The 26,949-nt window shown below is 49.1% G+C and overlaps 3 protein-coding genes across 14 annotated transcripts; all 3 read right to left on the bottom strand.

Annotated features, from left to right (window-relative positions):
- Positions 1-985: 985 nt before the first annotated feature.
- Positions 986-15,280, bottom strand: mgat3b (beta-1,4-mannosyl-glycoprotein 4-beta-N-acetylglucosaminyltransferase b). Of its 9 annotated transcripts, XM_068650826.1 has the most exons (7): positions 15,180-15,254; positions 15,075-15,119; positions 12,663-13,288; positions 5,649-6,063; positions 4,916-5,532; positions 4,524-4,806; positions 986-4,378 (listed from the first exon to the last, which is right to left on the bottom strand). In XM_068650826.1, the coding sequence occupies exons 4-7, from the start codon at positions 6,060-6,062 to the stop codon at positions 3,896-3,898; spliced, it is 1,797 nt and encodes a 598-aa protein (XP_068506927.1). In that variant the 5' UTR covers position 6,063; positions 12,663-13,288; positions 15,075-15,119; positions 15,180-15,254; the 3' UTR covers positions 986-3,895. The 9 variants fall into 9 exon arrangements, with proteins under 9 accessions (XP_068506927.1, XP_049575951.1, XP_049575953.1 ...); XM_049719994.2 differs by lacking the exon at positions 12,663-13,288 and having other exon boundaries at positions 15,180-15,280; XM_049719996.2 differs by lacking the exon at positions 12,663-13,288 and having other exon boundaries at positions 15,075-15,124; positions 15,195-15,280.
- Positions 15,281-16,759: 1,479 nt separating this feature from the next.
- tab1 (TGF-beta activated kinase 1/MAP3K7 binding protein 1) lies at positions 16,760-21,099 on the bottom strand. 2 transcript variants are annotated; one of them, XM_049720004.2, is made up of 11 exons: positions 20,950-21,099; positions 20,423-20,553; positions 20,195-20,348; positions 19,846-19,941; positions 19,411-19,513; positions 18,959-19,075; positions 18,778-18,889; positions 18,563-18,707; positions 18,265-18,481; positions 18,044-18,197; positions 16,760-17,680 (listed from the first exon to the last, which is right to left on the bottom strand). In XM_049720004.2, exons 1-11 carry the CDS (start codon positions 20,980-20,982, stop codon positions 17,458-17,460), a joined length of 1,485 nt encoding a protein of 494 aa, XP_049575961.1. In that variant the 5' UTR covers positions 20,983-21,099; the 3' UTR covers positions 16,760-17,457. The 2 variants fall into 2 exon arrangements, with proteins under 2 accessions (XP_049575961.1, XP_049575960.1); XM_049720003.1 differs by having other exon boundaries at positions 16,760-17,683; positions 20,950-21,074.
- A 489-nt stretch (positions 21,100-21,588) lies between these two features.
- LOC125968689 (synaptogyrin-1) lies at positions 21,589-26,517 on the bottom strand. 3 transcript variants are annotated; one of them, XM_049720009.2, is made up of 4 exons: positions 26,129-26,517; positions 23,796-24,033; positions 23,574-23,719; positions 21,589-22,798 (listed from the first exon to the last, which is right to left on the bottom strand). In XM_049720009.2, exons 1-4 carry the CDS (start codon positions 26,228-26,230, stop codon positions 22,568-22,570), a joined length of 717 nt encoding a protein of 238 aa, XP_049575966.1. In that variant the 5' UTR covers positions 26,231-26,517; the 3' UTR covers positions 21,589-22,567. The 3 variants fall into 3 exon arrangements, with proteins under 3 accessions (XP_049575966.1, XP_049575967.1, XP_049575968.1); XM_049720010.2 differs by lacking the exon at positions 26,129-26,517 and adding an exon at positions 25,972-26,073; XM_049720011.2 differs by having other exon boundaries at positions 22,649-23,393; positions 26,129-26,516.
- Between the last annotated feature and the right edge of the window lie 432 nt (positions 26,518-26,949).

Genomic DNA, 26,949 nt, shown 5'->3' with positions numbered 1-26,949 from the left:
GAAGCGCACACTTGGAAATATAGGTCACTCGCAAACGTCAACATTAGTATGACAGGGAGATGTAAAACATGTCAATAATTCCCTCTTTTGAACCAGTATATTTCTACAATAAGTAAACAACGTGCACTGCATGGAGATTTTTTATTTCATTATACAACTTTACAATATGTAAAATTCCAGATCCACTTACAAAAGTCCATGCGTGTGAACAATTCACAGATTACTTTTGATTGATTCTGACACGCAAACCACGTATTGTAAAATAGTGAGCACCACCGATCGATGTAGTCAATCGCAAGTAGAAGATCACGGTTTACTCTTCTCTCTCTCGCTAACCCCCAATGATAGTCGTATTTAAAAAAAAAATCGTACCCATATTGAAAAACACATAGATCTTGTAACTTTCCATTTTAAATATTCATCTTTCTTTTTAACACATAGATCTTGTAACTTTCCATTTTAAATATTCATCTTTTTTTTTTTCCCCCAGACCACTTTAAAAGGGACAATCTTGACGGATAAGGTTCAAACTTTCCGCAATGGCGTCACAATACGTTTGAGCACGTGGTCCCATATTTTGTTACGCCAGCGACTTTATGCGGTCGGTCACCTTTGGGCATCACGTCAATGTGGCATGGGCTGCCTCAAAAAGGGGTTTTCTTTTCACTCTTTCACCGCTAAGAGGTGCAAGAAACCACCTAGTGCCATACGCTGCATTTTGGTGGACGACTGGAATGCATTTTTAACATTAGATGAAATTTGGGGATGCAGTTCCATCAATATTATCATTTTGAAACATTATACTAACGGGCTCAATAACCAGCGAAGTGTAAAGGTAATTATTATTATTATAGAGATGGAACGTTTTTCATATTGACATGCACCAAATAGCATTCATTACCCCGCTAAAAATGATCACTTTTCTATAGGAAAGCGTCCGAAAAAGCTCATGTCACTAAAGCTTTCACACATCATCAGAACATGGTTGAAATTTCGAAATTAATTTATTATATCTTTGCCATAGAACCTTCGTGGTTGTTGATGATTAACATACATACGTCATTTGAGTAAACACCACTCGAGTTCACTTACAAATGTTCCTTTTTTTTTTCCCCATCACCCCCCGATAGTCTTTTATTATTTTGCTAGAAAGTATCTTACCCCCCAGGCCCTTTTTTTGGTCTGTGGGGGTCTTCCTCTTGGAACACCGAGCCACCGGACCGCACACATACGCATACACACAAGTACTCACTCCACTGAAATCAACAAGACAAAAAAGATATAAAAAATAAAACTATGTGAGCTTGAACAATCAGTGCAGGGACGTACGGAGGGGGTCCAAAAGTTGCAATTAGTCCCCCCCAAAATTTCACACGTGCTTTCAAAATAAAGCTGTCAGTATTTGGATCTTTTTATTGGCCAGTGACAAACAGTAGCCCCTTTCACACAAAAGCGAGTGAAAATGGATGTGGCTCGGCTCTTACGGCGCAAAATGCGCACACACGCTTTCGACGGAGAGCCTGCAAGGTGACCACGTGACAGCCGTGAGCTTCCGCAAAATAGTTGCCTGTGCCTTTCACGCGGAACCCAGCAAAGAGCAATTTTGACACAGTGACACACAGTCGGAAATTTGATTTGATAGCGTTAGTGGAAGCCAGGAAATTCACAAGTGGACTTCAACGAGGCATTTCGTGTCACGACCTTTTACAGGGAAAGCAAATTTTGCAGGTCAACTTCTATGACCTATTTGGGGTCAACACGCACAGTAAGAAGTTGACTTGACCGGCATACAGTCGCGCTCCAACGAATAGTGCGAAAGGGGCTAATGTGTGTGAGCGTGTTGTGTGCGTGCGTGCGTGCGTGCGTGTTGTCGATGCTACCACACTTTGGCTTCAACACATTTTGCTTAGTACAAAAAGATGGGAAAAAGAACACATTTTCACACATTTTCCAACAACAATAACAACAACAACAAAATAGTATCAAGATAACAGAACAACCCTGTTAATGACCCAATGTTAACACAAATCAATAAGGTGCATTCACACTGCTAAATGTATCAGAAAACGGCCAATCGCAGCGAGCGATGCGGGAAAACCATGCCATCCCGGCCGGACACGGGAGAAACAAAAAGAAAAGCCTCAGTGATTGGTTACTTGATGGCCTTGGAGGAGGTAAGAGACGCGTGAGTGAGTGAGTGAGTGAGTGAGTGAGTGAGTGAGTGAGTGAGTGAGTGAGTGAGTGAGTGAGTGAGTGAGTGAGTGAGTGAGTGAGTGAGTGAGTGAGTGAGTGAGTGAGTGAGTGAGTAGACGTCTATTCCAACAGCAGGTTGACACACGCACACTCGCTCGCTCGCACGCACGCCTCAAACCACTTATTAAATATCAAGCTGCCAAGTAGATGTCATTTCAACACAATTTAAATAGAAACACACACACGCACATTTTATCAAAACAAGACGGACAAAGTGCAAAAATAATCCATGATTCCACCCTTCCCTCCCCGTCGTTCCTCCTACTTCCGCCGGCCGGTTGCCACGGAAACCCAGGATATGATTGTTTTAAGGTGAACTGGAGAAATAGCACATGAGAATTGCAGGCACACACGCAAAAAAAAAAAGAAAAAAATCCCCCAATTGTTAAATATGAGCGGACTCCTTCATTTCAGGTTAGGTAGTCCAAGGGAAGGGCCAAACTACATCGGCAAAGTTTGGTGTTGAAAAGTTTGATGGGAACAGTTATTCATTTTGTAGTGCTTTATACAACCTCATCATTTGAATGTAAACATCTAATCTTGATTTGTTAAAAAAGAAGTCATTCCAATGAAACTAAAGCTCTTGTTGATGTCAACACTGGCTCCGAAGCCGAAGCCGAACTCGATGACATCACGCCATCGGCACGCTGGGAATTTGTGGTGAGGACGGTTGCCGTGGCGACGGTGACGGGGGTCACAGGGGTCATCGCCACGCGTGCTGCGCTAACGCCCAGATGTTGAAGGTTGATTGCAGCCTCTCAGCTCTGATTTATTGCCGTGATTGCAGTGTTTCCATGGCAACCAAAGCACTTTTCATCCCATAGATGTCATACTTTCTTTACAAATACTGAACGATATGGATCAAATCAGCGGCCCTGTTTTTGGTCACCATGGTAACCACTTTGCTGTCTTCTGTCACTATGGTAATTAAGCATTGGCTTGTCTTCTGTTACCCTAGCAACCACCGTCTTGGCCTGTTTTCTGTCACACCATGGTAGCTAGCAAGTGTCTTCCACCAGTCAACATGGGCGCCGCCGTCGTCTCACCAAATACAAGTTGAACTTGAGTGACTAACATTTTTTGATAATAACAAAACACGCACACGCCCATCTTCTCGGCACGTACGATTTGTTTCCAAGGAGGAGTCAGAAGTTCTTTTGGCCTGCCGCCCGCACACACGCTCAACACTCACTTATGATTGGCACACACAGACACACCTGCAATTCTCATGAAGCGGTGGGGGGGGGGGGGGGGGGGGGGGGGGGTAAACCACAGCAAAATCTCCCTTTAACTTACAAAAGCGCGCACACAACGGATTAGTACACGTACACTCCCCCCCCCCAAACACACACACTTGCGATCCACATGTGGGTGCAATAAAATCACAGCAAAAACCTCCTTTGAACGGACTGAGGACTGATGATGGCTCGTTGGTACAAACACACACACACACACACACACACACGAGTAGTCCGTCTCTCTCGCACACACGCAAGAAGGTGCGTGTGTGTGTGTGAGTGTGTGTGTGAAGAGGAAGTCTCCAAACGTGACAACAAGAAAGAGTGGAGGGGGAAACGAGCGCTTGCGTAAATCCAGTGGTTGCGTCCAGTCCGGTCCGGTTCCCAGGCCGGTCCCGCTCGGGTCAGCGTCGTTCGGCGTAGGGGTTCTCCAGGAGGTAGCGGTATCGCTGGTAGTGGTCCAGCATGTACTTGGGTGCGTACATGTGCTCCTTGGGGTCCACGGGCGGGTAATCCTGCAGGGAGCCGTCGAACCAGCCGCCGGTCCGGATCAGCTGGCGGATGTAGCCCAGGTCGCGCTTGTCCTCGTAGTCACCCCAGCGCGGGAAGTCGCCGTTCTGGGCCGACACCAGCTTGAAGAGGATGCCCTCGGGGGGGAAGCACCAGGAGCAGTGCCAGCCGGCAAAGTGGAAGGGGCTGCCCAGGGACCACTGGACCAGGATGTGGCCCGTGTCGTTCTCATACTTGCGGAAGGCCGCCATGGTGTAGTACTCGCGGCGGCGCAGCTTGATGCCGTCGTCCTCGTAGACGGCGTGCAGCATGCCCGTGGTGCAGCCCGACAGCACCTCCAGGGAGCCCAGCTGCTTCCAGAAGAAGCCGTACAGCGACTGCGCACACACAGCCACATTGCGCTCGACTCGGGTCCCATTGCAAAGCGGCCGGCGCCAAAGCGGCCAAAGCGGCCAAAGCGGCCGGCACCAAAGCGGCCGGCGCCAAAGCGGCCGGTGCCAAAGCGGCCGACACCGCGCTCACCTTGCGCATGTGGATGGCGAAGGGCTCGGTCCAGCCGTCAAACAGCTTGAGGAAGAGGAGGCCCTCGCGAGCCGGGATCTCGTCGGCGTCGTTGATGACAAAGACGTCGTCCGGCCGGCCGCCCTCCACCCGCGACATGCCGTTGCGCGTCAGGAACGTGCGCAGGTAGTCGTCGGCGATCCAGCCGTCCAGTCTCCCGCCCTCGGGGAAATGGTCCAGGAACACGTACAGGATCTTGTGGCGCACGTAGTCAAAGGTGCCGTTCAGGAGCAGACGCAGGAAACTGCCGCGCACGGCGTAGCACAACAACAACAACAACCAAAAGTTGGGATATTGTAACCTCAAATCTGGAACTCGACTGATTTTGCAATTCCTCCAGGAGGTGCACTCACCTGAGAGGTCTTCTCTCGCCGTAGGCGGTGAAGTTGGACTCGCAGACGAGGAAGAGGTCGACGGCCTGCGCCAGCTCGTGAAAGCGAACGTGCAGCAGGTCGAACTCGTGGTTGACGTTGATGGCGTTGATGACGCGGCGGGGCAACTCTCTGGGCGTCAGACGCTCCTTGGTGGGCAGGTTGGAGTGGTACACCATGGTGGGCACCCCGCAGTAGGGGCCGTGCCAGCCGGGCCGGCACACGCACTTCACCAGCCGCCGCCCGCCCCGCGTGGCCCGGGTCTTGGCCTTGGGCGCCGCCGAGGCCCGCTGCTGGAGCTGCAGAGGTTTGCGATGGCCCGTGCCGGCGGCCCCGCCGGGGAGGGCGGCCGCCCCGCCGGCGCCGCCCGCTTTGGGTCCCACCACCTCAGTGCCCTGTCGGAAGCAGAGCGCCCCGGCTCGGGTTCGGGCAAAGTACGGCGTCTTGTCGTCTCGCAGCCGGTAAGTGCGGGTGTGCAGGTCGCCCATGGATTCCGACGAGTCCGAGGGCGGCCCGGTTTTGAGGAACGCCGTCGGGTGGGCCGGGTCGGCGGTCAGGTGGGTGGGATGCCGTAGGGGAAGGCCGTCTTCCTGTTGCTGCTGGATGGAATGAAAAAAAAAAACAAAAAAAAAGTGAGAACGCTGCATCTTAGTTTCCCCGGCAACCTCGCTGCTGCTGCTGCTGCTGCTGCTGCTGCTGCTGCTGCTGCTCGTACCGGACTCGGAAGGTCCCCCCTCGGGTTCTCGTCTGGTTTCTCCCAAGGGTGAGGAGGCGCCGGCACCTCCCTGATCCTCATCTCCAGTCCCGCGCTGGCCACCGCGCCGGTCCCTTCCGCCTCGGCTGCGACCCGGTCCCCCTCGGCCGAAGCTCTGGTTTTGGGGAGCGACGGGCGGAGGACCGGCAGCGGGGGCGCCTCCTCGGGAGAAGCGGGGCTGAGCGGCGTGCCCGTTCCGGGTCCCTTCTCCTGCCAGAAGAATCCGGCCACCACGATGGACTTGATGTTGGGATACGGCGCCGAGAGCTCGCGCAGGAGGGACACATAGTGGAGGGCCTTGTAGTAGTGCAGGAAGGAGATGACGCACAGGCCCACCGTGCACAGCAAGAACACCCTGTGCCGCCGCATTTTCATCCTGACCCAAGAAAAACAACAACAACAACACAGCAGTCACTCAAATTGGCCAAAATAGCAAAGTGTCAAAGGCGCCCGCCCAGCCCTTTAAGTGAAACATCACTTCAAAAAAAAGCCGCTAGTACATGGGGGGGAATGAAATAAAACATTCCATTTGTACTATTTGCACTGTACTAATGTGATGATGCAACACAGATGTCACGCACTTGGCAGAAGCAAATACAATATATAGAACATTATATATCATATATATGTATAGTATAATATATGACCTACACACGCTCTTAAGCGAGCCATGTCAGCAGAATTGCGCAAGTGCAGTGGCGAGCGATGCGGCGCTTCTCCAGCCTGACAAGTCAATCAAATTCGAAGTCAATGCGTGCGTGCGTGCGTGTGCCACACGAGCACAGAAAAAAGCAAAACAAGCCAAATGGAGCATTGCTCACTCGATTCGGTGATGTGTTTGGAATCCAAGGCCAGCGCAAAAGTGCTTCCGTGGGCCCGGTGAGCGCGCCCGGCCCGGCCCGGCCCGGACCGGACCGGCCGGCCGGCACAAAGGCGTGTCAAACAATGTCTTCATTCAAAGCAAAAAGAAAAGACATGGGAAACAATGACTTCATTCAAACAAAAAAGGAAAGAAAAGAAAAGAAAAGAAAAGAAAAGAAAAGAAAAGAAAAGAAAAGAAAAGAAAAGAAAAGAAAAGAAAAGAAAAGAAAAGAAAAGAAAAGAAAAGAAAAGAAAAGAAAAGAAAAGAAAAGAAAAGAAATGATAGACGGGGCTGAGTCCAAGCACGCAAACGAGCGACACGGCTGAGGAGTCGGAATCAAAACATGCAAATTAACATCTGCTGTCCGTCATTCTGCACTCATTTGCAACATGAGTCACATTTGGATGGGAAAGGCGGCAATGTTGAACATCTTCTTTTGAGCATCGGTTGATCCAAAAATTGTTGCTTTCGCGCCTCACTGACACATTGCGGCACATTTGTCTCCCGCTTTGCTTTGGCAGTCACAAGTTCCATGCCAAGTGGGGCGCCGAGGTCGACGCCTTCATGGAACGCCCCACCCTCCTAAAAAAAGACATAAATAAATAAATACAGAAAAGTCTTCTGGCACGTTCCAGGATTGACTATTTTTGTGTCATCGAAACGGACGTTGGAGGAGCGTGGGAAACGGTGGCGTCATATGACCTATTTTAGGGCACCAGTGTCTCTTTGGTGGAAAGAAAGCGCAGTCAACATGGAGCTTTGACGCCCAAACAATTCTGGAGAGCCAGTCTTAGAAAAGTTCACCACAAGTCACTTTGGCAACGTCCAATGATACACAGTGCCACATAGTTCACCGAGAGACAAGATCCTTTTTCAACACGGTGGAGATCATGTCTGGTTCCTGTGTTGACATGTTTCGTTTGCTGTGTGTGCGTGCGTGCGTGCGTGCGTGCGTGCGTGCGTGCGTGAGACAGAGGAACAAGACTGCTGTTGATTCCAGTATAGTGGCCCTCATTGTGTGTGTGTGTGCGCGTGTGTGTGTGTTTGTGCGTGTGCGTGCGTGAGGTCAAGCCTTGGCCTGGTCATTCAACACTCTAAATGCGTATGTGAATTGTCGCTGTGCTTGTGAGGCAAAAAAAAAAAACTTTTATAAGAGTTCTGTGAAGCTCTCTGCTGAGGCCAATCTATACCTCTCCATCCATCCATCCATCCATCCATCCATCCATCCATCCATCCATCCATCCATCCATCCATCCATCCATCCATCCATCCATCCATCCATCCATCCATCCATCCATCCATCCATCCATCCATCCATCCATCCATCCATCCATCCATCCATCCATCCATCCATCCATCCATCCATCCATCCATCCAATTAAGTCAGGTGCTGCCTTCAAGGAACAAACGAAATGAAAACACCTAGTCCAATATAAATCCTACTTAGCGTTTCGGGTTAAAAACACAATAGCGTAATGACCTCCACGAGCCTCCAATGTTGTAGCGAATGAAAAAGACGGTTAGTGATGCAAGGCGTTTGCAACACACCAAAACGAAACTTCCTGCTTGAAAGCAATTTCCTCACCAAACACGCTGTGATCTTGGGCGTATAGTTTTTATCTTGATGGGTGATATTTGATAGTGAGTCAGAAGCAAACTTTCCGTGTGTGTGTGCGTGCGTGTGTGTGTGTGTGTGTGTGTGTTGGCCAGCCAAGCAGTCTCCAAGATAGCGCAGTCGGAAATACAATGGCATCCATTCACTTGACATTTTGGCCAAAAGTGCTGAATCACTGCTGCATCCCTGACACATCACACACACACACACACACGGACACACACATCTAATCCATTTTGGAGGCACCGTGACGATGAAGTAATTGCATATAAGTTACCGCACATTTACTTCATGTTCGTTTAAGAAACTGCAAACCAGTGACCTCGTATTGACTTCATGTGCGTTGAAGTGTTTAGGGCTAGTTATTATTATTATTATTATTGTGTGTTGTGTTAGTTTACCAAGAAGATCAACTTAGCAAAGGTTTAGTTGCATTGTTCCGCAGGAAAACGCCATTCTACGTGCTTCAAGTTATCTGATCACAGTCCAGGATGAGTCAGCCAACCGTGGAGAAGACAGTGGGTTGAGGAAACAGGACAGACTCTGCAATTCACGGGCCGACAATTAAAGGCTGAATCGCACCACGCTACATTCCTTAGCTCATCAGCGTTGCTCCAGTGGAGTAAGGACTCCCAATTGATGGAGATTGGAAGTGAGTTTCCGTTCTCCTGGCGAGTGAACCTATCCTGGTTATCTTCTCCTCTTCCTTCCAGCGTGTGCTTTAATGTCTGATGGTACTTAGACCTGACACTCTGGCGTGACAGAGATTTTTTGGGGTGGTTCTTCGCCTGACAAACATGCCTACCGAATTTCACTGAGTCTTCAGGACCTGAATCGAACGCACGGCTGAATCAAAGGTGGCAGCCAGGCAGGCCCAAAGGCGTCGGGGCGGGCAGACGGGCAGGCGGGCAGGCGGGCAGGCGGGCAGGCGGGCAGGCGGGCGTCCCCTTCCAACACAACACCCAAGGCGCAGCGACCGTGACGGCAAAGGACAAGCCAGGCCGACCGAGGCCAGCTATTTATTGATGGTAATCTCCGCAAAGAATCAGAGCCCCAAGGGTCCAAATTCCTGGAATGTTTGCGATATAACGGAACCAGACGTGTGGGCCTTGCTTGCCATATGTTCCCGCATCATTGAAAAATGTCCAGCACATGCTTCTAATTTGGGAGGAATCGACTTTTTTTTTTTTTTTTTGCTCAATGCTTTTGAGTGCCAAAGATCATATTGGCATATTTGACTTAAAGATCTCCTTTGCTTTGCTTATTAAAAGCGTTTGGCAGGATGAGAAGAAACGGGCCCCAATATGTTTGGACAAATATATTTAAGCCTGCCAAACAGTCGTGCGCTGTGCTGCCCGCCAAACAATCGATGGCTCTAAATTGCAAACGTTGTCAGCGTCGATCAAACAATCAGCACAATTGGTGCCGCTTATTGATTAGCTTAGCGTGGCTCGGGGCTTCAACCCGTCTTGGCCTCCACTTCCTCCGGGATCATTTGCGATCAAATGAGCTAGTAGCTATCAATTAGCTGTGGATATGCAGTCCAAAGGGGTGAAAAGCTACAACCTCACAGCATATTGTAAGAACACAAGCAAGATTTGGTGAAACAGAAAGAAACTTCAAAAAGTACTGCAAGTATAGCGATCGAGCTAGCTGTCTTTGAGCTAGCTAGATAGACAGCTATCTTTTTAGCTAGCTAACGATCTTTTTAGCTAGCTAGGTAGCGATAGATAGATAGATAGATAGATAGATAGATAGATAGATAGATAGATAGATAGATAGATAGATAGATAGATAGATAGATAGATAGATAGATAGATAGATAGATAGATAGATAGATAGATAGATAGATACCGCTGTGAGGTTCATGACTGGGGCGGCACTGACGTCACTGACCCGCCCTCACCCCCCACTTTCTGATTGGCTGTTTGATCGGTGACGTCGCACAGACACTCCGTTAGGTACACCACCATTTTCAGGTGTACCTAATAACTTTATGCATTTTTAGGTGTTTGACGCATCATAGAAAGTTCTAGTCAGGACAAGCGCGTGGGGGGGGGGGGGGGGGGGGCAGTCCAAAGTCCCTTCTACATAAAAGGTTGGGTTCTGTTGGATCTCCTTTGCGAGCCACATCACCATGCAACATTCTGAGCCTGGCATTTTTCATCCACTGTAAAGCGACACTGCCAGTGGGGGGGGTTCAGCGTCGGGTGAGCGAGGACATGGCGGAGGAGACGCCGTCAAGGAGGGCGCTTTTCTATTTTGGCCGCGCTTAAACTGGGGCGAACTGTCTGACAGGAGTGAGGGGTGGGGGCGACTCCTGGTTTATTTAGAAAAGGGGTGACGATGGGGGAGGATGCGCCGTGAGGAAGAAGAAGAAGGAGCAGGCCAATGGCAGCAGAAGGGATCAGGTCGGATGGCTGGCTTCCCATCAGACGACAACATGACCTTGACAAAGAGCGGTAGTGTGCGCACTGCTTTCGGCTTGAATGTGTTTATTTTTTTGGGGGGGTTGTCCCCTGAGTGCATGGAGTATGTTTGTGTGAATGAGTGGCCAAAACCGTGCTGTTCTGTTACAACAAGTAAAACAAAAAAGGACTTCCCCAAAGCGGGATGCAAAACAGGAAGTGGACCAAAGGGAAGAAGAAGAGAAGTTCCCTTTTTCCTCTGTTTGGCAAAGGAGGCATCTCTGCACCCGCTTCGACTTTGCCACCATCTCCATTTTGCCCAAAGTTTGTTGTCGTTCAAACGAGCAACCAGAAACAATTGTGAGCCACTTTTCTTTCTAGTGCCGTTCTTGTCTATTACTAGGAAGCTGAAAAAAACAAGAATGTCCAGTCCAAAATGCCACTTTTGTATAAACGAGCAGTTTCAATCTAAAAAAGGGTCTAGTGTAAATAAAGTTGTCAAACTGGGATCCCAATGGAATCCAAACAGGAAGTAAACAAGAGAACAGCCATTTTCAACCTGTTTCTATTCAGGCGGGGCTTCTTGAGACTTTCTTTGCAGGTCCAATCACGACCAAATTCCCTGTTGCCAAATGAAGCTGGATTCAGGGGTGGACTTTTTTATTCTTATTTTTGTTTTTTCAAACTGCAAGGAAACAAAAATAAGCCTCAATGCAATTTCAAACCTAACTGTCGGCCGGCCTCCTGAGACTCTTTGGGTGGGTCTCCCCGCATGCCAACCAAATCTCATGTTGCTTTAAGGCCTGGATTCTCAAAACACTAGCCAAACCTTGCCAAGGCAAATTTTTACTACCACTTCCCAAACATAGTCTATCGGACTTGTATCTGTCTTCCGGGACCTGAGCGTCTCAGGCGACTACTTCATTAAATCAGCCAATTATGCGGCTGGTTGCTCGTGGCAATAATACGTCCATTGAAGACAAATGTTATCAGCGAGGCCTCGACGACGACGACAATTTATAAAGGACTCTTCCTGCTTCCTGAACGCTGCGCCTTGACGCTGCGTTGCGGAAACGCAGCGACGGCCCCCACTTTCGCGTGTTTGGACGTTCCGGCTGAGCGCTCGGGCGGGGGTCAGCGGGAGGGCAAAACAACAGGAAGGAGATGTAGCAACACACACGGACGGCGTCCTCAAAATGTGCTTGTGTGAGCCAAAGCTGGACAGACTTGGGAAAGGGTTGAAAAACATTCCAAAAAGTGGAAAGCCGTGTGTTTTGATTCTCTCCAGGAAGAGCGGAAGCGCAGCCAGCTTCCTGGTGTGGAGCTGCCAGGACACAGCTTAATTGCCACGGGAACAGCGGCAAAAGCAGGATGTGATGGGAAGCCATTAGCCGGGTTAGCTTAGCATGTTTTGCCATTGGTGCACAAATTCGGTGGACACTTCACCGCGTTTCTGTTGATTTTACAATCATTGTCGCGTTTGTGTTGTGTTACATTTGAGCAAAAACTAGCCTCTGTCAAGAGAGAGAATAGTTCAGCAGAAAACATCAAATCCTCTGCAATCCTGCTTTTTACGGAAAGTGAGGGCCGGCCGGCTGGCCGGCTGGCCGGCCGGCTGGCCGGCTGAAGGGTCCTTTTGGAAAGTCCATCTATCTTTGGGCATGATGATTGGGGCATTGGTGAGATGATAAATGTGTTACTTGAAGAAATCAAATAGGTTAGTTTACTGTGGGGCAGTGTACTCCAACACCGTCCATCCAATCTTTTTGTTTTGCCGATTGCTCCTGCACTGTCTCAATGGGTTTGAATGATGTTGGCCTAAAGACGAAAGAATGATGTTGGCCTCAAGACCTTGCTTTGGAGAGCAAAGCGTGCTATGAAGACCTTCGACAGCCAGCCCCTCCCTCATTATGTGCTGTATATATGGCAAGGCAAGGCAAGGCAAGGCAGTGCATGCAGGCCATCTGCGCCTCTTGTTATGATCAAGTCAACTTCATCCAGCAGCAGTAGCAGCAGCAGCAGCAGCAACATCACACGCACGCGCACTCGCTCGTGCACAGGCACACGCTGCACGCATCATCTCCTCTTACCCATCTGTGCTCGTGTCAGATGTCTTTCATGGGTCCACTGCGGATGAGAGCCCGGTTGCTCGTCCGACTCTATCCCGCACAAGGCGCCGCATCCCCGGCTGGCTGGGAGGGAGGGAGGACCCTGCTGAGGCCGGGGAGGAACGCTGCAAATCCGCGGATCGCCGATCGCGGCGGCGGCAACGGCGGCTATAATCCCTTCTTTCCGAATTCGCGAGGATGGAAGGGATGAGGCGGGGACGCAGTGGTGGTGGTGGGGTGGGGTAGGAGGGGAGGGGAAGGGGGGCGCCTTCGCGGGGGTGTCAACCGCCGATGTCCGCCGTCCTCTCGGGCCGACTTGGGTGCGTATTTCCCGGACCTCCGCCTTCCCGGCCTCTGCGTTTTCTTCCCCGCCGTGCAAACAACCAAAAAATAGTCCTTGCTCGTCTTGCTCTTCAGCGGCGACGGATCATCTTCGCTGCAGGTTGGAAGGAGGGCGAGCGAAGGCGGTGGCGGTGGCGGCGGCAGCGGCGGCGGCAGCTCAGCGAGAGGGGAGCTCCGCCTCCCCCGTCACGCTGCCGCGGATAAGCGATGGAGGGGAGGACAAGCAAGGGAGGGGAGGGAAGGGAAGGGAAGGGAAGGGGAGGGGGCTGCACGGAAGGGTGGATGCAGGGGGGCCAACCACAGGCGGAAGGTGGGGGGCAGAAATAGGAGAAGGGGGTTGGCGGAGGAGGCAATGAACGTCCATGTTATTTGTTCTGTGATCAAGAGCGAAGCAGTCAAATCTGGAAGGACTAGCTCCCTCCCTCCCTCCCACCATCCCTCCCTCCCTCCCTCGCTCCCTTCCACGCCCCCACCTCAACATGGTGATGATGGCGAGGTGAGTGGGTGACCTATATTGTCCCAAATGCAAAATATTGTGAAGAATATGACACACCATCCATAGCTCCCCCAACATGCTCGCCCCCCTCCCCCCCAAAGTCTTCCCTTCCAGCCTAGGTCAACACCTCAACAGCATGTGATAATCGGAAAGACCCCCCCCCCCCCCCCCCCCCCCCCACCCCCCCCCCTTATCCCACGAACTCAACCACACACCAGGAGTTCAACACATGATGGAAATATGAGTAGCCCGGTGCTATTTTGGGATTTTTTTCTTTTTTTTTTTTTTACCTCCAGTGGTGGTTAACATGGCAGAGTGTGTGACCCTGGAGGCACCGAAGGAGAAGGCGGAATACTGCCCTATATACATACAGTATATTAGGGCTTTAAAAACATATCGGAACTTATTATGTTTGGGTATTTCCAAGAAATAATTCACGTTTTTTCGTTGCACGTTTTGCTGATAGTTTTGTTATTTTGACCAATGATTTTTGGAGTTTGTTTGTCATACTTCCATCTGAATATATTTGTATTTTGGGATATTTTTCTCAGGTTAGTGTCAATATATTATATACACTGCTGGTTTCCTAGCTAGGAACTACCAAGTACATGCAATCGCCTTATTTACTTTGCATTAACTGAAGACGAAGAAGTCTTGCGACCAGCACTCAGACTAAAACAAAAATGAAGCCTTTTTTGGGACAAGTGAAGGAAGGCGCTGTCAAAACTCACCAAACCGGGTTAAAAGGCAAAGCCAATGGCGGGTCTCGGAAACATGTCAAGCGTGTGACACTTTTGACCCGCGGGCTCGCTAATGTTTAGCAGACGCACGTACGTACCATCGGACCATTTGCTGCCGGGAAAACTTTATGGCCCGGCAATAATGCGGCTATTTTCACAACACTACCTTTGACCTCACCGCAATACGAGCAAAGAAAAGACATGAGCTCAAAAATGTGACGCGTACGCACCGAGGCCACCGAGCCATTTTTTCAAGGCTCCTCTTCCTTGTACGTAAGTGATCTGGTATCTGCAAGCGGATCGTTTATTAGGGTTGATTCGTTCTGTTTTGCTCTGTTTTTGTTTGAGGTCTCGTTTCTTCACGAGCTACTGTTTGACACCATATCCTTATTTTGATCTTTGTTTGAAATACGCAAAATGCAAAACTGAGGTTTTACTTTTGCAAAAGGATGAATGAGTGATTCCCCAGCCTTGCGGGAGAAGATTCTAGGCGCTGATAAGAGGATGATGATGGTCTTGAAGCCGCTTTGGGCTTCCTGTTGAGTTCTGCTCTCAATTATGTATTGTTTTTATTTTATGTATCGGTTGATCTAAGTGAAGACACTTGTGTTTGTGTTTGGCTGAATATTTATTTTCTCTGTTTACAAGAATATTTTTGGGACTTGTTTTTATGGAGCGCGCGCATATGGCCCACGGTCCGCAGGTTGCGTACCCCTGCTCCAAAACAACAGACCTCATCACTTGGCTTTACTTCTCAACCTCATCACAACAGCAGATGTTGTCCTTCACATGCACAAAATAGTCCAAAATGTTTACCTCTATGAGCACCCGCCTCGTCTTGGGCTCAAGGCCTCGCCTCGCCTCGCCTCGCCTCGCCTCGCCTCGCCTCGCCTCGCCTCGCCTCGCCTCGCCTCGCCTTGCCTTGCCTCGCCTCACCGCCTTGGCTTGATGTCACTCCCAGAAGACTCGGATCAACTGTGCTGGTAAAGACGGACAGGGTAGAATGCGTGTGTGTGTGTTTGCACTCTCGGGCACGCCCTAATAGGAGCTTGCGGCCAATTGCAGATATTACACACCTGTCTCGCGAGAGTGCAAAAGTCATGTTTTGAATTGTCACAGTGGAGAGAGGAAGTGGAAAATCGCTGGCGAGGCAAAAAATGCAATGATATGATCAAGCGAAAGAAATAAAGAAAGAACGGTGCCATCCAAACGTGTCTCGGCCTGCCAGGCGAGCTGAAATGGATTCAATGTTTGCCGACTCATCGGTTATTTGGCCGCCAAAAATTCAACATATTTGCGATGATAAAGTGAGTGCAGGTTAAAACAAGACTAGCGACAAAACCTTCCAACTTGCAAACGATTGCAAAATGCTTTGAGACCAATCAAGTGAAATCTTGCAATTGTTGGCCAAGTTGGAAAACAAAACAAAACAAAACAAAACCTGTGCCCACTTGCAAATTTGATGTTCTTTTTTTTGTCTGTCAAAATTTAGCCAGGCACATATATATATGTAGTATATATATATATTTTTTGCATTTGAACCACCACGCTTTGAATTTGTCAGCAATCGGAGCAGATTTTCAGGCCAGTCTTGTGTTTGAAGGCACATAAAACGCCAGGCAGCTAGCTTTGTCCTGCCTCGACGCTCGCCAGGGAATCGTAATTGCAATTAACGAGCGCAATCAGACTTGAAAGCGGCCAATCCGAGCGAGTGGCGTAACTGCGACTTGACCTCGTCTCTACAATCCCCGGGGACGTTTTCAACATCTCTCCATTTCCTCATCCAGTGCCAATTAGGCAAATTAAAGGCACTTTTCAAGAATTGGGTTATGGCCCGAGTGGAAAGAAAACAGCAATTGCGTCTAAACGGAGCAATTAGCAACATGCGTGGCCTTCCAGTCCGACGACGGCAGCCCTTTGGCTGCTGATGAGAGGTGCTAATGTTGCTTTTATTATTTATAACTTGAAACCATGATGCCGAACAAGTCAGTCATCATGGTTTCGAGTTACTTCACGGAGTTTTTTGTTTCGTGGATTAAATGATCAGGACGTGTTAGATGTCGGTGAGTGTGTTTCAAACGGCCAGCTTGGCCAATCTTGTTTTTATGAAAATGCCCCGCCGCCCTTTTCGCTTCCTGCCTGCGCCCGGCCGCCGCTAGAAAACAGGAAGCAGTACAGTAAGAATAGCTGACACTTGAAATCATGCCGTCACGAGATCCTGCACTTGCACCAAAATGAATCAGCATTTAAAATTCTTGACGAGTACATCTTGGAAGGAAAAACAAATGGCCGGTTGGAGTCGAAAATGGCCGCAAAACGGCAGCCTTTTTTTCCTTATGTGACTTATTGGTATTATTTTTTGGGTGGGTCGACCAAATTTTATGCCGCTAACTGAAACAAAAATTGTTTGTCGGGCTGAATTTACTCGAGAAAGTTTGCCTTTGAAGAAACAAAATGGAACCTAAAATGTCAATTACATAGCAAAATTGTCTCCCAACATGTGTGATGTATTATACATATATCTTTATTATAGAATCATAATACAAAAAAAGGACATTGAGCATACATTCAAATGTAAAAACAAGTCCAGGTCATATCATTTGCAATCCATTTAAATGAGACGTACCCTCTGGTCACGATATCAGGTACATACATTGCCCGTCATCCAATATACAAACCATTTGTCAGGCATACGAGCTGCTGCGGGGTCAGGACCGGTCCAAATCAACATTTATTTGAACGTACTCACAAATACCTTCGGACGTAATTGCCAGCCAAAAATGTCTTCTCGATGTTGGCAAAAAAAATCAATTGTTGGATCTTTTTTAAGTTATTGTATATCACAGCCATTGTCTGGTTTTCAAGGGGGGGGGGGGGGGGGGGGGGTTGCTCATTTCCATCAGCATGTGAAAATATTGGCAACAAATAATGCCTATGTTTAAATGGTGCCAATCCAAAGTGAGCATTGATTTCTTGCTAAAGTCATAGTTTCTTCTTTTGATGGAGACACCTTTATCCTTCCGGAAGGCTTGGAGCGAGTCCGTCCGTCCGTCCGTCCCTCGACACTTGAAGATGCCGGCGGCGAGCACAAACCGTTTGGAGCGATCCGTGTTGGAATCCAAAGACGGGCAGCAAAATTCCAAGCGGCCGAGGCTTCCTGGCCATTTTGCAGTGCGAATGGCGGCCACGCCGGCTGGCCTCACTGAGGTCCCGGGACGCCCTGAGCCATCTGTCCGTCGCCGTGTTCGCCGCCCCACAGGCGGTAGAACTGCGTGAAGTCCACGTAGGGCGGCACGCGTCCCGTCTCGTCAGGTTGCGCCGCCTGGCTGCCCCGCTGGCGGAACAGGCTGCCGTCCCCCGAGCTGGAGCTGGAGCTCTGCGTCTGCGTGTTGGTGGACTGCAGCGTGGCCGTGGGGCTCTGGCTACTGGCCGGGCACGGATGATGATGACGGGGCAAGGGAAGAAGAAGAATGCCGGTCAGGATGAGGGAGGCGGATGACTCGCCGCGATCGTTTGTTTGTTTGGTTTGGTTTGCGGGCGGTAAGACAAGAAGGTCAACGGCAGTCAAAGGCATTTTTCAACATGGCCGCTGTGGCTAGAAAGCAGTATCACAACTTGGGGGGGTTGATTATTAACAAGGGGCAAAATCTGGGGATGATTTAGGAAAATCATCCCATTTTTGGATGAATCAAATGGCAGTGAATTTTCTCAAAGCGCCAAAGCGTCAATGGACTTTGATCAAAACGGCCGTCGTATCGCAAATGCAACGAATGGTTTGTCCTTACCCGGGCGTGGGGGTTCCCTCCTCCAAGGTGGAGCCAGTGTTGGTCCCGTTAGTCAGGGTGCTCTGCGAGGGCATGACCAGCGAGAGGGTGACGCTGGTTTTGCTGGTGCTCTGGCTGTTGGAGTAGGGCACCGACACCGGGTAGATGCGCCCGCCTGGCGGCAACAAGCAAAAGCCATTCAGAGCACGTTTTTGGTTTTCTCAAGTTGAGCCGGGAGGCACCTTGCGTGGGCGTTTGCGCGGCGCCGTCCGCCAGCGGGTAGTTGAGCGTGCGGATGAGCAGGGTCATGTCCTCGTGGCGGGAGCAGAAGGTGGCCCTCTGGCGGCCCGACGTGTAGACGTCGTGGTGCAGCCGTTTGACGCGGTCCACCACCGACTGGGCCGCCGCCTCCAGGGTGCTCTGCTGCGCCAGCTCGGCCGCCACCATGGCCACGATTTCCTAAGAGTGCGGGTCATTTGGAGCTCAAACATCTGACCCTAAGGGCTGCATGCACTGTTGGCGCGCGGCGGCAGCGGCCACCTTGTTGACGAGCTCGGGCCCGTGCGCGCACTCCAGGGCGTCGATGAGTCCTTCCGACATGAGCAGCAGGAAGCCCGTGACGCTATCCAGCGACTGGCTACCGTGGATCTCCGGCTCGGCTATAATGGGCCTCGTCTTGGCCGCGCTGAAGCAAATGCGCAATTTTGGAAGGATTGGAAACCAATCAGCCATGATAAATATGACATCTAGCGTACCTGAGCAGGTCGATATCACTGTAGTTGATTTTCACCCGGTAGTCTCCAAGCCTCCTGGTGCTGTTCTGTCCGGTGATCTGGCCCGCCTGCCTCACGCGGGCCGAATCCAAACCTGGAATGAGGGCGGACGGGTGAAACGTTACCGGAAACCAATGGCGGGAAGACAAAGGCTTGAGCTCACCCAGCGCGGCCAGTCTCTGCAGCTCGTCGTCGTTATCGGTGCTGTGAGGTCGGCCCAGCTGAAAGAACTGGTTTTGGCCGTCGCTGGTGGTTTTGCACAGCAGAGCTCGGTTGGTACCTGAGAAACGTCAAGTCAATTATTGATCATAATAAAAGTATATCTGAATTTGCCAAAGACTCACTTGGCTGATTCATTTCAAAGTCAAATCAGATGCGCACATTTCAGTGTACAGTCAACTAAATTGCGGCATGTTCCCCTTTGGTGTAGTACCGCTTTGTGCCACAACATACGGGGCAGTACTGAGCTCGATCCTCACAATAGCACCAAACGTGTGAGCTACTTCAACTGCAGACTTTTTATTCTTTTTGAAATGGCTGAGTGGAGGATGTCCTGCTCAAGATGATTGGAAGTGTGCCACCTGCTGGAGAGAAAGTCAAAAAGCCAATTCATACCGACGTTGGCTATGTAGAGTTTGTTGTTAAGGATGAGCGCCACAATGGCCATGGCTCCTCCCGACACTTCCTGTTCCAACTCCTTCAAGCGCTCCTGCACCTTCTGTCAAGGCCCCCACAAAATAAAGAATTCAGCAATACTTTCACTGAATGTCTGTCAGGGTCATATCAAATCTTTCTGCTTTTCGTTATAGTTCATTTTTGTCTAATTTTGTTAGAGGTTGTTTTTTTATTCAGTTCATTTTTTGATGGATTTTTTTTTTCTTCAAATTTTGAGACATTTTTGTTTTTATTAAGATTTATTTCAATATAAATGCAACAGGTAGTTTCAGTTAGTTTATTTTTTTAAGCATTTTCAGTTTGGGGTTTTGTTCCAAAAAGTATTTTTTCCAGTTTGAGAGATTTTCCGTCCACTTTTGTAATTTCGGTACACACCTCGCTATGTGGTAGCATGTAGCCAGACAGGTTTGCTTTCTCTGCCAAAGCGTCGTCGATGGTGTGCAGGTAACTTTTCTCCACCGCTTCAAATGCCTGCGCAAACGACATCAATCACAGACGTTGTCACGACAACAGACCAAAGCAGCCCGTCAACGAGACGGCAGTGGAATAAAAGCTTGAAACAATTATTTTATTGATTGAGAACTCATTTACAAAATTCTGCTTTCACACCATGACCGGTGCGCGCGCGGCTGTTTTTTTTTGTTTTTTTCGTGTGAGACTTGCCTTCCCTACCCTTCCTTCCTTCCTTCCTTCCTTCCTTCCGTGTAGGCGGTACAGAACCAACCTGCGTGAGAATCCTGCGCACGTCGCTTTCCTTGTGGTCGGCACTGAGTTGCTCCAGCAGGAGTTCGGCCGTAAGACACTGCGACGCAAAGCTGGCCACTCGGCTGCCGTCGTAGCCGTTGAAGACGCCGTACAGGGAGCAGCCGTCCTCGCTCCTGGAAAGAAGAGCGCAAGATGAATTTGGATCACGGGCTTGCTGTTTGAAAGAGAACAATTCCAATCGCCTCACCTGAAACGGAGATGTGTGTCCTCATTGGGGTGGTTCTGCGTGCCTTTGCCATCCGGGCCATACTCGCAGTTGGGTGCAGTGCCAACGCCACAGAGCTGGCACAGAGGAAGGTCGTCCGTCCAACTCTGATGCTACGAGAACAAGGGCAGCATCACATTGAGAAATGCGTCTCTCTCTGTGTAGCCTAAATAAGGCACCAAAAACTTTTGTTGACGTCCTCATCTTCTCAGTTTTCTTCTATGTAACGAATCACGAGCATTGTAGCTTGACATTTACCCTTTACCCAACGTATTAGAAACCAGTTTGGAATATTTTTTATCACCTGGTAGTAGTGCTTGTATATTAGCCACATAGCTAGCTAGCGCAAGCTTGTGTCGCGGAACTACATCAAAACACCCGGAAATGTACAAAAGAACAAATAACACCAATCAAGCAGAGTATGTAAAGTATTTCACGATACATACGAGACGTTAACATTCGACCTTTATTCGCCAAAGACGTGGAAAAAGCACAAAGTTTACACTTACACTCTGCTTCAAATTCCTCCGTTGGGCCGCCATGTTGGAAGTGGGCAGGCTGCGTTCAGGTACAGCTCCGCATGCTGGCTTTCCGAGTGACAGCAGGTAATTTTTTCGACGGATGTTTGCACATTGCGGTGACAACAACTTGATAATTTTTTAATAAGCGGTTTTAAAGAATTAATGAGGGTTTTATGTCACTCCAGTCATGTTTTATTGCATTAATAGTTGGCACAATAGTTCGAAGTCTATAACTTCCGATAGCTCCTAAAGGAGACATCAGCTGAGTCAAGTTTGATATTTTCCAAAATGTTCGTCACATTTACATGCTATTACTCGTATTCATTCATCATTTTCCTGCCGCATCGCGAGATTTTCAATTTCAAACGAGGCAAAAACCAAACAAATAATAAATGGCACTTCCGGATTGCGAGTCGGCCTTTTATTTTTGCCCAGTACCTCCATCGCGTGGTAAGAGTTAGAACTGCAAAATCTCTACACGCATCTCATTAAAAAAAGACTCTCAGAATGCTATACAGATTGTTGACTTACTTCCAAATGAGTTAGAAACTCACGCATGATAGTGTTAGTGCTCCATCTAGATAATGACGACAACAACATATTTAAAAATGATACATCACACACACACCACTTTTTCTTCTGGCTTTATTCTCATCGGTTGAACTTGAAAGCAACATCCAAAACATACAATACCTTTCAAATCGATTATTTTTCTTATTTTAACATATTCGACAGGCAACATCACACATGTGTACGTCTACAGTATAAAGTACACAAATGTACACACATATTTTTACTCTCATTATTATGACCCCAAAATAAAACCATCTCCTGACACAACAGAAAAAGGTTGAGGCACACAGATCAGCAAAATCTTCCTTCTGTTCACTTTTTTTTTCCTGATACCGAAATAAAGCTATATAATTTCAAACACCCATCTACTGAACTATTTGTTTACGTACACTATTTGAATATATTTAGTTTAAAATGCAGCAATGCAGTATCATACGTAAGCTGTTTATGTTAAAGTCAGTGAGTTCATTCAGTATGTAAAAGTCTTTTTTTTATAGTACTACCTCTGAGGTAAGGTCGGTATTTTCGCACGGTCTTTTGAATTCTCAATGAAATGACCGCTTATAAAGTGAAAGCGGATCCAGGTTGTCCATTTGGCTCTGGGCCACTTTGAGTTGACGTTGCAAACCTGGTCTGAAAACAGATGTAGTGGGGTTTATTTAAACAGAAAGTGAGCGAGGAAGAGGGGGTTTCAACTGGTTTTGTCCAGACGACCACCATTCTAATCAAAAAGCAACTCAGGGACCACTGCTTTGGCGGAATATTATTTTGTTTTGCCCCTAAGGAGGGTACACCTATACAGGCTATGTCTCTTTTGGAAATCTCGGCTACATTTGACACCATTTGAATGGGCGGGTTATTCACAAAATTAGCTGAAAAATAAATCAAGTCTAAATAATGAATCAAGTTTATTTTTAAAAATGTTACAATTATTTTCCATTTCCAAATTCGCGGACCACCTGCAATACCGCCACAGACCACAGACCACTCCCCGCCTCTCTACCAAAGCGATCCCATTTCTCGTGTACCTCCCTCAGTAGTCCTGACGCTGGTATCCGGCGGTGTCGTCGAAAACGCTGTCTCCCGCCGGCCCGACGCCTCCCCCCCCTCCGCCCGGCGGGCTCTCCAGGTCGTCTCCGCCGAAGGAGGTGTAAGGTCCGCCGTCGGCCGCCGCATCCTGGCTGGGGTCCGTGTACTCTTGCGAGAAGAGGGCCGAGTCGGAGCCCAGCTTGTAGCGCTGGAAGCCCAGGAAGCCCTGCGCCGCCTTGGATAGGCCGAGCGGTTGTTTGATGCCAGAGAGAGGATGCCAAGGAGGAGCGACAGAAGAAGAAGAAGATGAAAGTGTGTTAGAAGGGCAGAGAAGGAAAACATTGATTAGTTGGCGGGAGTCAGTGGCAGCAGGAACGCCAGAGAAGCTTTTCCTGGCTGAACTTGCACAGGAACATGATGCATAAAATGGCACAAATCGGCGCTCGCAAACTCTTCGGGTTTGTTTTTTTTTGCCGACGCATCATCGGACAAAAGTATAGGCACAGCGAGAGGAAACAAAAAAGTGAAGGAAAGCCAGACAAGACTAGTTAGTCTGAGTACCACTCATTATGATGCAAGCGCTACTTGCCAGCAAGAAAAAAAGTGTCGTTCACATTCATCATTTCACGTCACAAAATCACGGAAGAGAAATATTGTAAAGCTTCACGCAGTCGTTTTAATGCAAGCTTTGGAAAATGCTTGGGGGGGGGGGGGGGGGGGGAGCAGCGTCAGACAAGCGGTTGGTGAGGTTGAGGTGGGAACAACTTGGTGTATTCCTCTTCAAAGGACACGTTCTTAAACCTCTCCATGGAGAACAGCGCCTGGGCGCCCTGTCGGGAACAACATGCGCATCACACATGAATGGAGATCAAACACTGGCACGCCAAAGTGGGCGGGGCGGGGCAGGACTGGTCAATCTGCTCAGTTCATTCCAGAGGGCCGCAAAATGGCCCCGGAGCCGCAGCTTTGACACGCCTGAACGTGCGTCGGCCCGACTTGTTACTACGTACCCAAGTGAAGATGGAGAAGAAGGAGAAGGTGATGGCGGCTCGGGCGGCGTCCCCGCGCTCCCTCAACGGGTCGTCGTTTTGGTCGGTGGCCTGCCACTGATTGGCCAGGAAGCAGAAGCCCACGAACCACATGAAGGACCAGAAGGCTGCCGACGGGAAGTGACACGGCCGGTGAACGGGAAGTCCGACAAATTGAGCGCTGTTTTGGACAAAGTGTCCTACCCGACACGCCGATGTCAGCCAGCACCGCCTTCTTGCGGTCCTTGACGCTGCTGATCTGCGGGAAGTAGACGTCCAGGGCCAGGAAAGCCACGCAGCACAGGAAGGCCACGGAGCCCATGAAGACGCCGTAGTTGCAGGCGTTCGGATTCTGGTTGAAAATGCAGTACTCCTGCACCTCGTCGGGTCGGTTGATGTAGCCCTCGTTGGCGATGCAGCCGAAGATGACGATGGAGAAGAGCTGCGACCGGGGCGAGCTTAAGGTTAGGCGCAGTAGCCAAGTGTCGTCCCCGTGTCGTTTGCTCAGCTGCTCTGTGCGTGTGTATGTGTGTGTGTGTGTGTGCGAGAGAGAGAGAAAAGGCGAAACACGCACAGAGAGGCGGCAACGTGGCGTTAAGTGTCACGCCGCATTTGTTTCATCACTTTCAATGAGGACAACATTTGCGGCTGAGCTGTAAACAAAAGGCGCTTTCTTCTTAGCTTAGCCGCTAGCTAGCCTTTGCTATGCTACTCTTCACTAAATGAAGGTTGCAAGCGGTCAATTTTTTCCCCAAAAATGCTTTTAGATAAGGATATCAAGACAGAATTAGGGTTTTTAGGGTAGGGTTTTTCAATTAGGTTAGGGTTGGCGTGAAGGGCAGGCACGCTACGTCATTCTGCTTTCCACCTGTCTTTCCTCCTCGCACGACATTTGCCCGCAAGCTTCTTCATTAGGCGGGGCGATGAGGACGATTGGCTGAGGGGTGGCGGCGGCGGCGGCGGCGGCGGCGGCGGCGGCAGTGGGGCTATTTATAGAGCGGGCACTTGCATCATCAACGCTGCCATCTCCGTCGTGAGTGGACACTCACACGCAAGCATGAAGAAGAATGTCAACAGTGAAGATTGAGCTCGTAAAAATTCCCGTTTGAAACCTTGACCGAAGCTGGAAACCCAAAGCAAGGCGTAAAGTTGTCACTTGACTGCTGTTTAAAACACCAACTAACGCTTAAAAGCCAAATTTAAAAAACAACAATAACAACAACCCTAAGTCCCAAACTGCAAATCAAGGCTTGAAACCCAAATTTCAAACGCTAACCATTGTTTGAAACCATAACACTGGTTTTAAAGCTTCACTTAAAATCCTCACCTTACCTTAAAATCAGAATCCTCACTCAAAACCCTAACCCTAACCCCAACCCAGTCTTGCCCAGTGTGCACAAACAATAAAAACCCCAAAACCTCGGCAACGCGCAAGCCGACACATTCCTGGTTTGCGCTAAGCCGACCGACCGACCATGTGACGTTTTAGTCCAGGCCGGCGCGCTCACATCGAGCCTTCCCTGGCTTTGTGTCAGAACCCACTAGACAAAAAAAAAAAAAAAAATCCCAGCAGGGATGAAAGGAGGTCTTGTGCAGGACCACATGAGGGCCTTCAGTCTTGTGAGCATCAGGAGGGCGAGTGTGTGTGTGTGCGTGTGCGTGTGTGTGTGTTCCAAGCCTAATTTGTTGCTACCTTGAAAAGTATCTTTGAAAAGCAACCGAGTTACGCTACCGATTGCTCGATTTTAAAAGTAACTCAATTTGATTCCAACCTGATTCAAGCCTAACCTTTGGTGAAAACCATAACTCCAACATGTAAATAACGTCGCGTGGCTAAATTCCGCCATGCGAGCGCTAGCACAGGTTAACGGCCAGTTGTCAGAATGTTGCTGCGTTGCGCCGCTGTTTGCTTTTGTGTAGCTAAGCAACAGTCGTTCGTTCGCCTTAAGGCTAACCCTACTTAATATGATGAATATGTTTGAAGCAGTCAAAATGGCGTCGTCCACACTGGCAGTTCCACCAGGCTGGGTGTCAACAGCGCCAAACAGTACCACTGGGTCAAAATTCATTTGTTAAAAGATCAATTCCTGACTGCATTTGCAAATTTGCCCCTTTGGGTATTTGGGGGGAAATGTATCGTCTGACCTTCCTTGCAGACGCCCGCTTCATTGCTGAATGGTAAATTTCATATTGGGGGGCAAGGAACTAACTAAGTCAAGGTGAGGAGAGGAAGCTTCATTTCAACAGGCCATCCATCGCCTTGTTTAGTGGGAAAACTGCTTGGCTGCCACCTTATATGGCACATCAATGTTAAAGCCCTCCATTTGTTGAATTCAAACTACAAAGAAATATCATATGTATGCTTCTAGTGTGAACTTGCCCCATGGACGCGACGCTCCCTTCCTGCCATGTTTGTTTACTGCTGGCCGTCATTGTCACAGTCTTTTCAAATGAACAGTCAGGGGGAGAAAGGACGATTGCTTTCAAAAGTGCTTTCATGGTAAGCGAATATGGAGCTCGCTCGCTCGCTCACTCACCCACGACACGATGCGGAGTATCGTCTGAGGCTGCTGGAAGAAGGTGACCGGATCGAAGGCTCCTCCGGCTTTCCCGGCTCCGTACGCCTGCATCCCATCCATGGCGCCCCCCCCCCGCCCCCGCCTGCTTTGGTCCTCTCCTTCCCGGGCTCGCTGCTGGATCAAGCCCCCGACAAATCCCTCCAACTCGTGACCTTACACCTTTTCTACTTATTGATATTTATGATGAGAATTTTGGAGTGGATTTCACCTCTAAAAAATACAAATCCCCGTGTTGGGCGAAAGGTGCGCGTGATGGACGGCTGCCTTTCTACGGAGCCCGTGAACACGCAAGCCGGTGTCACGCTCGGGACGCGCAAGGCGGGCACGCGCACGTCCTCACATGAAGTCACGCGCTCGCTTGCTCACGTCACAATTTGACTTGCCTCAAGGGTTGTCTTTTAAACAAAGTTTCGTGACATTTTTCAGCACAGAAATGAAAAGAGTATTAAAATAAGGCTAAACAATGAATGATTGATTTCAATTGAACTTCTTCAGATTTATTTATTTATTTATTTATTTATTTATTTATTTATTTATTTATTTATACAGGTAACGTAAGGCAGTTTCAACGTTCTATGGTCCCGGGAACACGACAAACGCGTGCATGAGCGTAAAAATGCCACTCGGCGTCATAAATACCACATTTATCTCCCGAATATTAAAACGAGAGCGGATGTGTGTGGGCACAATTAGCCTGGCAGGCAAAATCAAGGGCAAAGGACAATGGTATAGTGCTCTCATATGTAACCAATGATGAAGGACACAGGCGCCTACGCAAC

Source organism: Syngnathus scovelli, chromosome 5 (assembly GCF_024217435.2).
Source record: "Syngnathus scovelli strain Florida chromosome 5, RoL_Ssco_1.2, whole genome shotgun sequence".
Lineage (NCBI taxonomy): Eukaryota > Metazoa > Chordata > Actinopteri > Syngnathiformes > Syngnathidae > Syngnathus > Syngnathus scovelli.
Note: the sequence above shows the minus strand (reverse complement) of the source record. Positions and strands in the feature narration are given on the sequence as shown.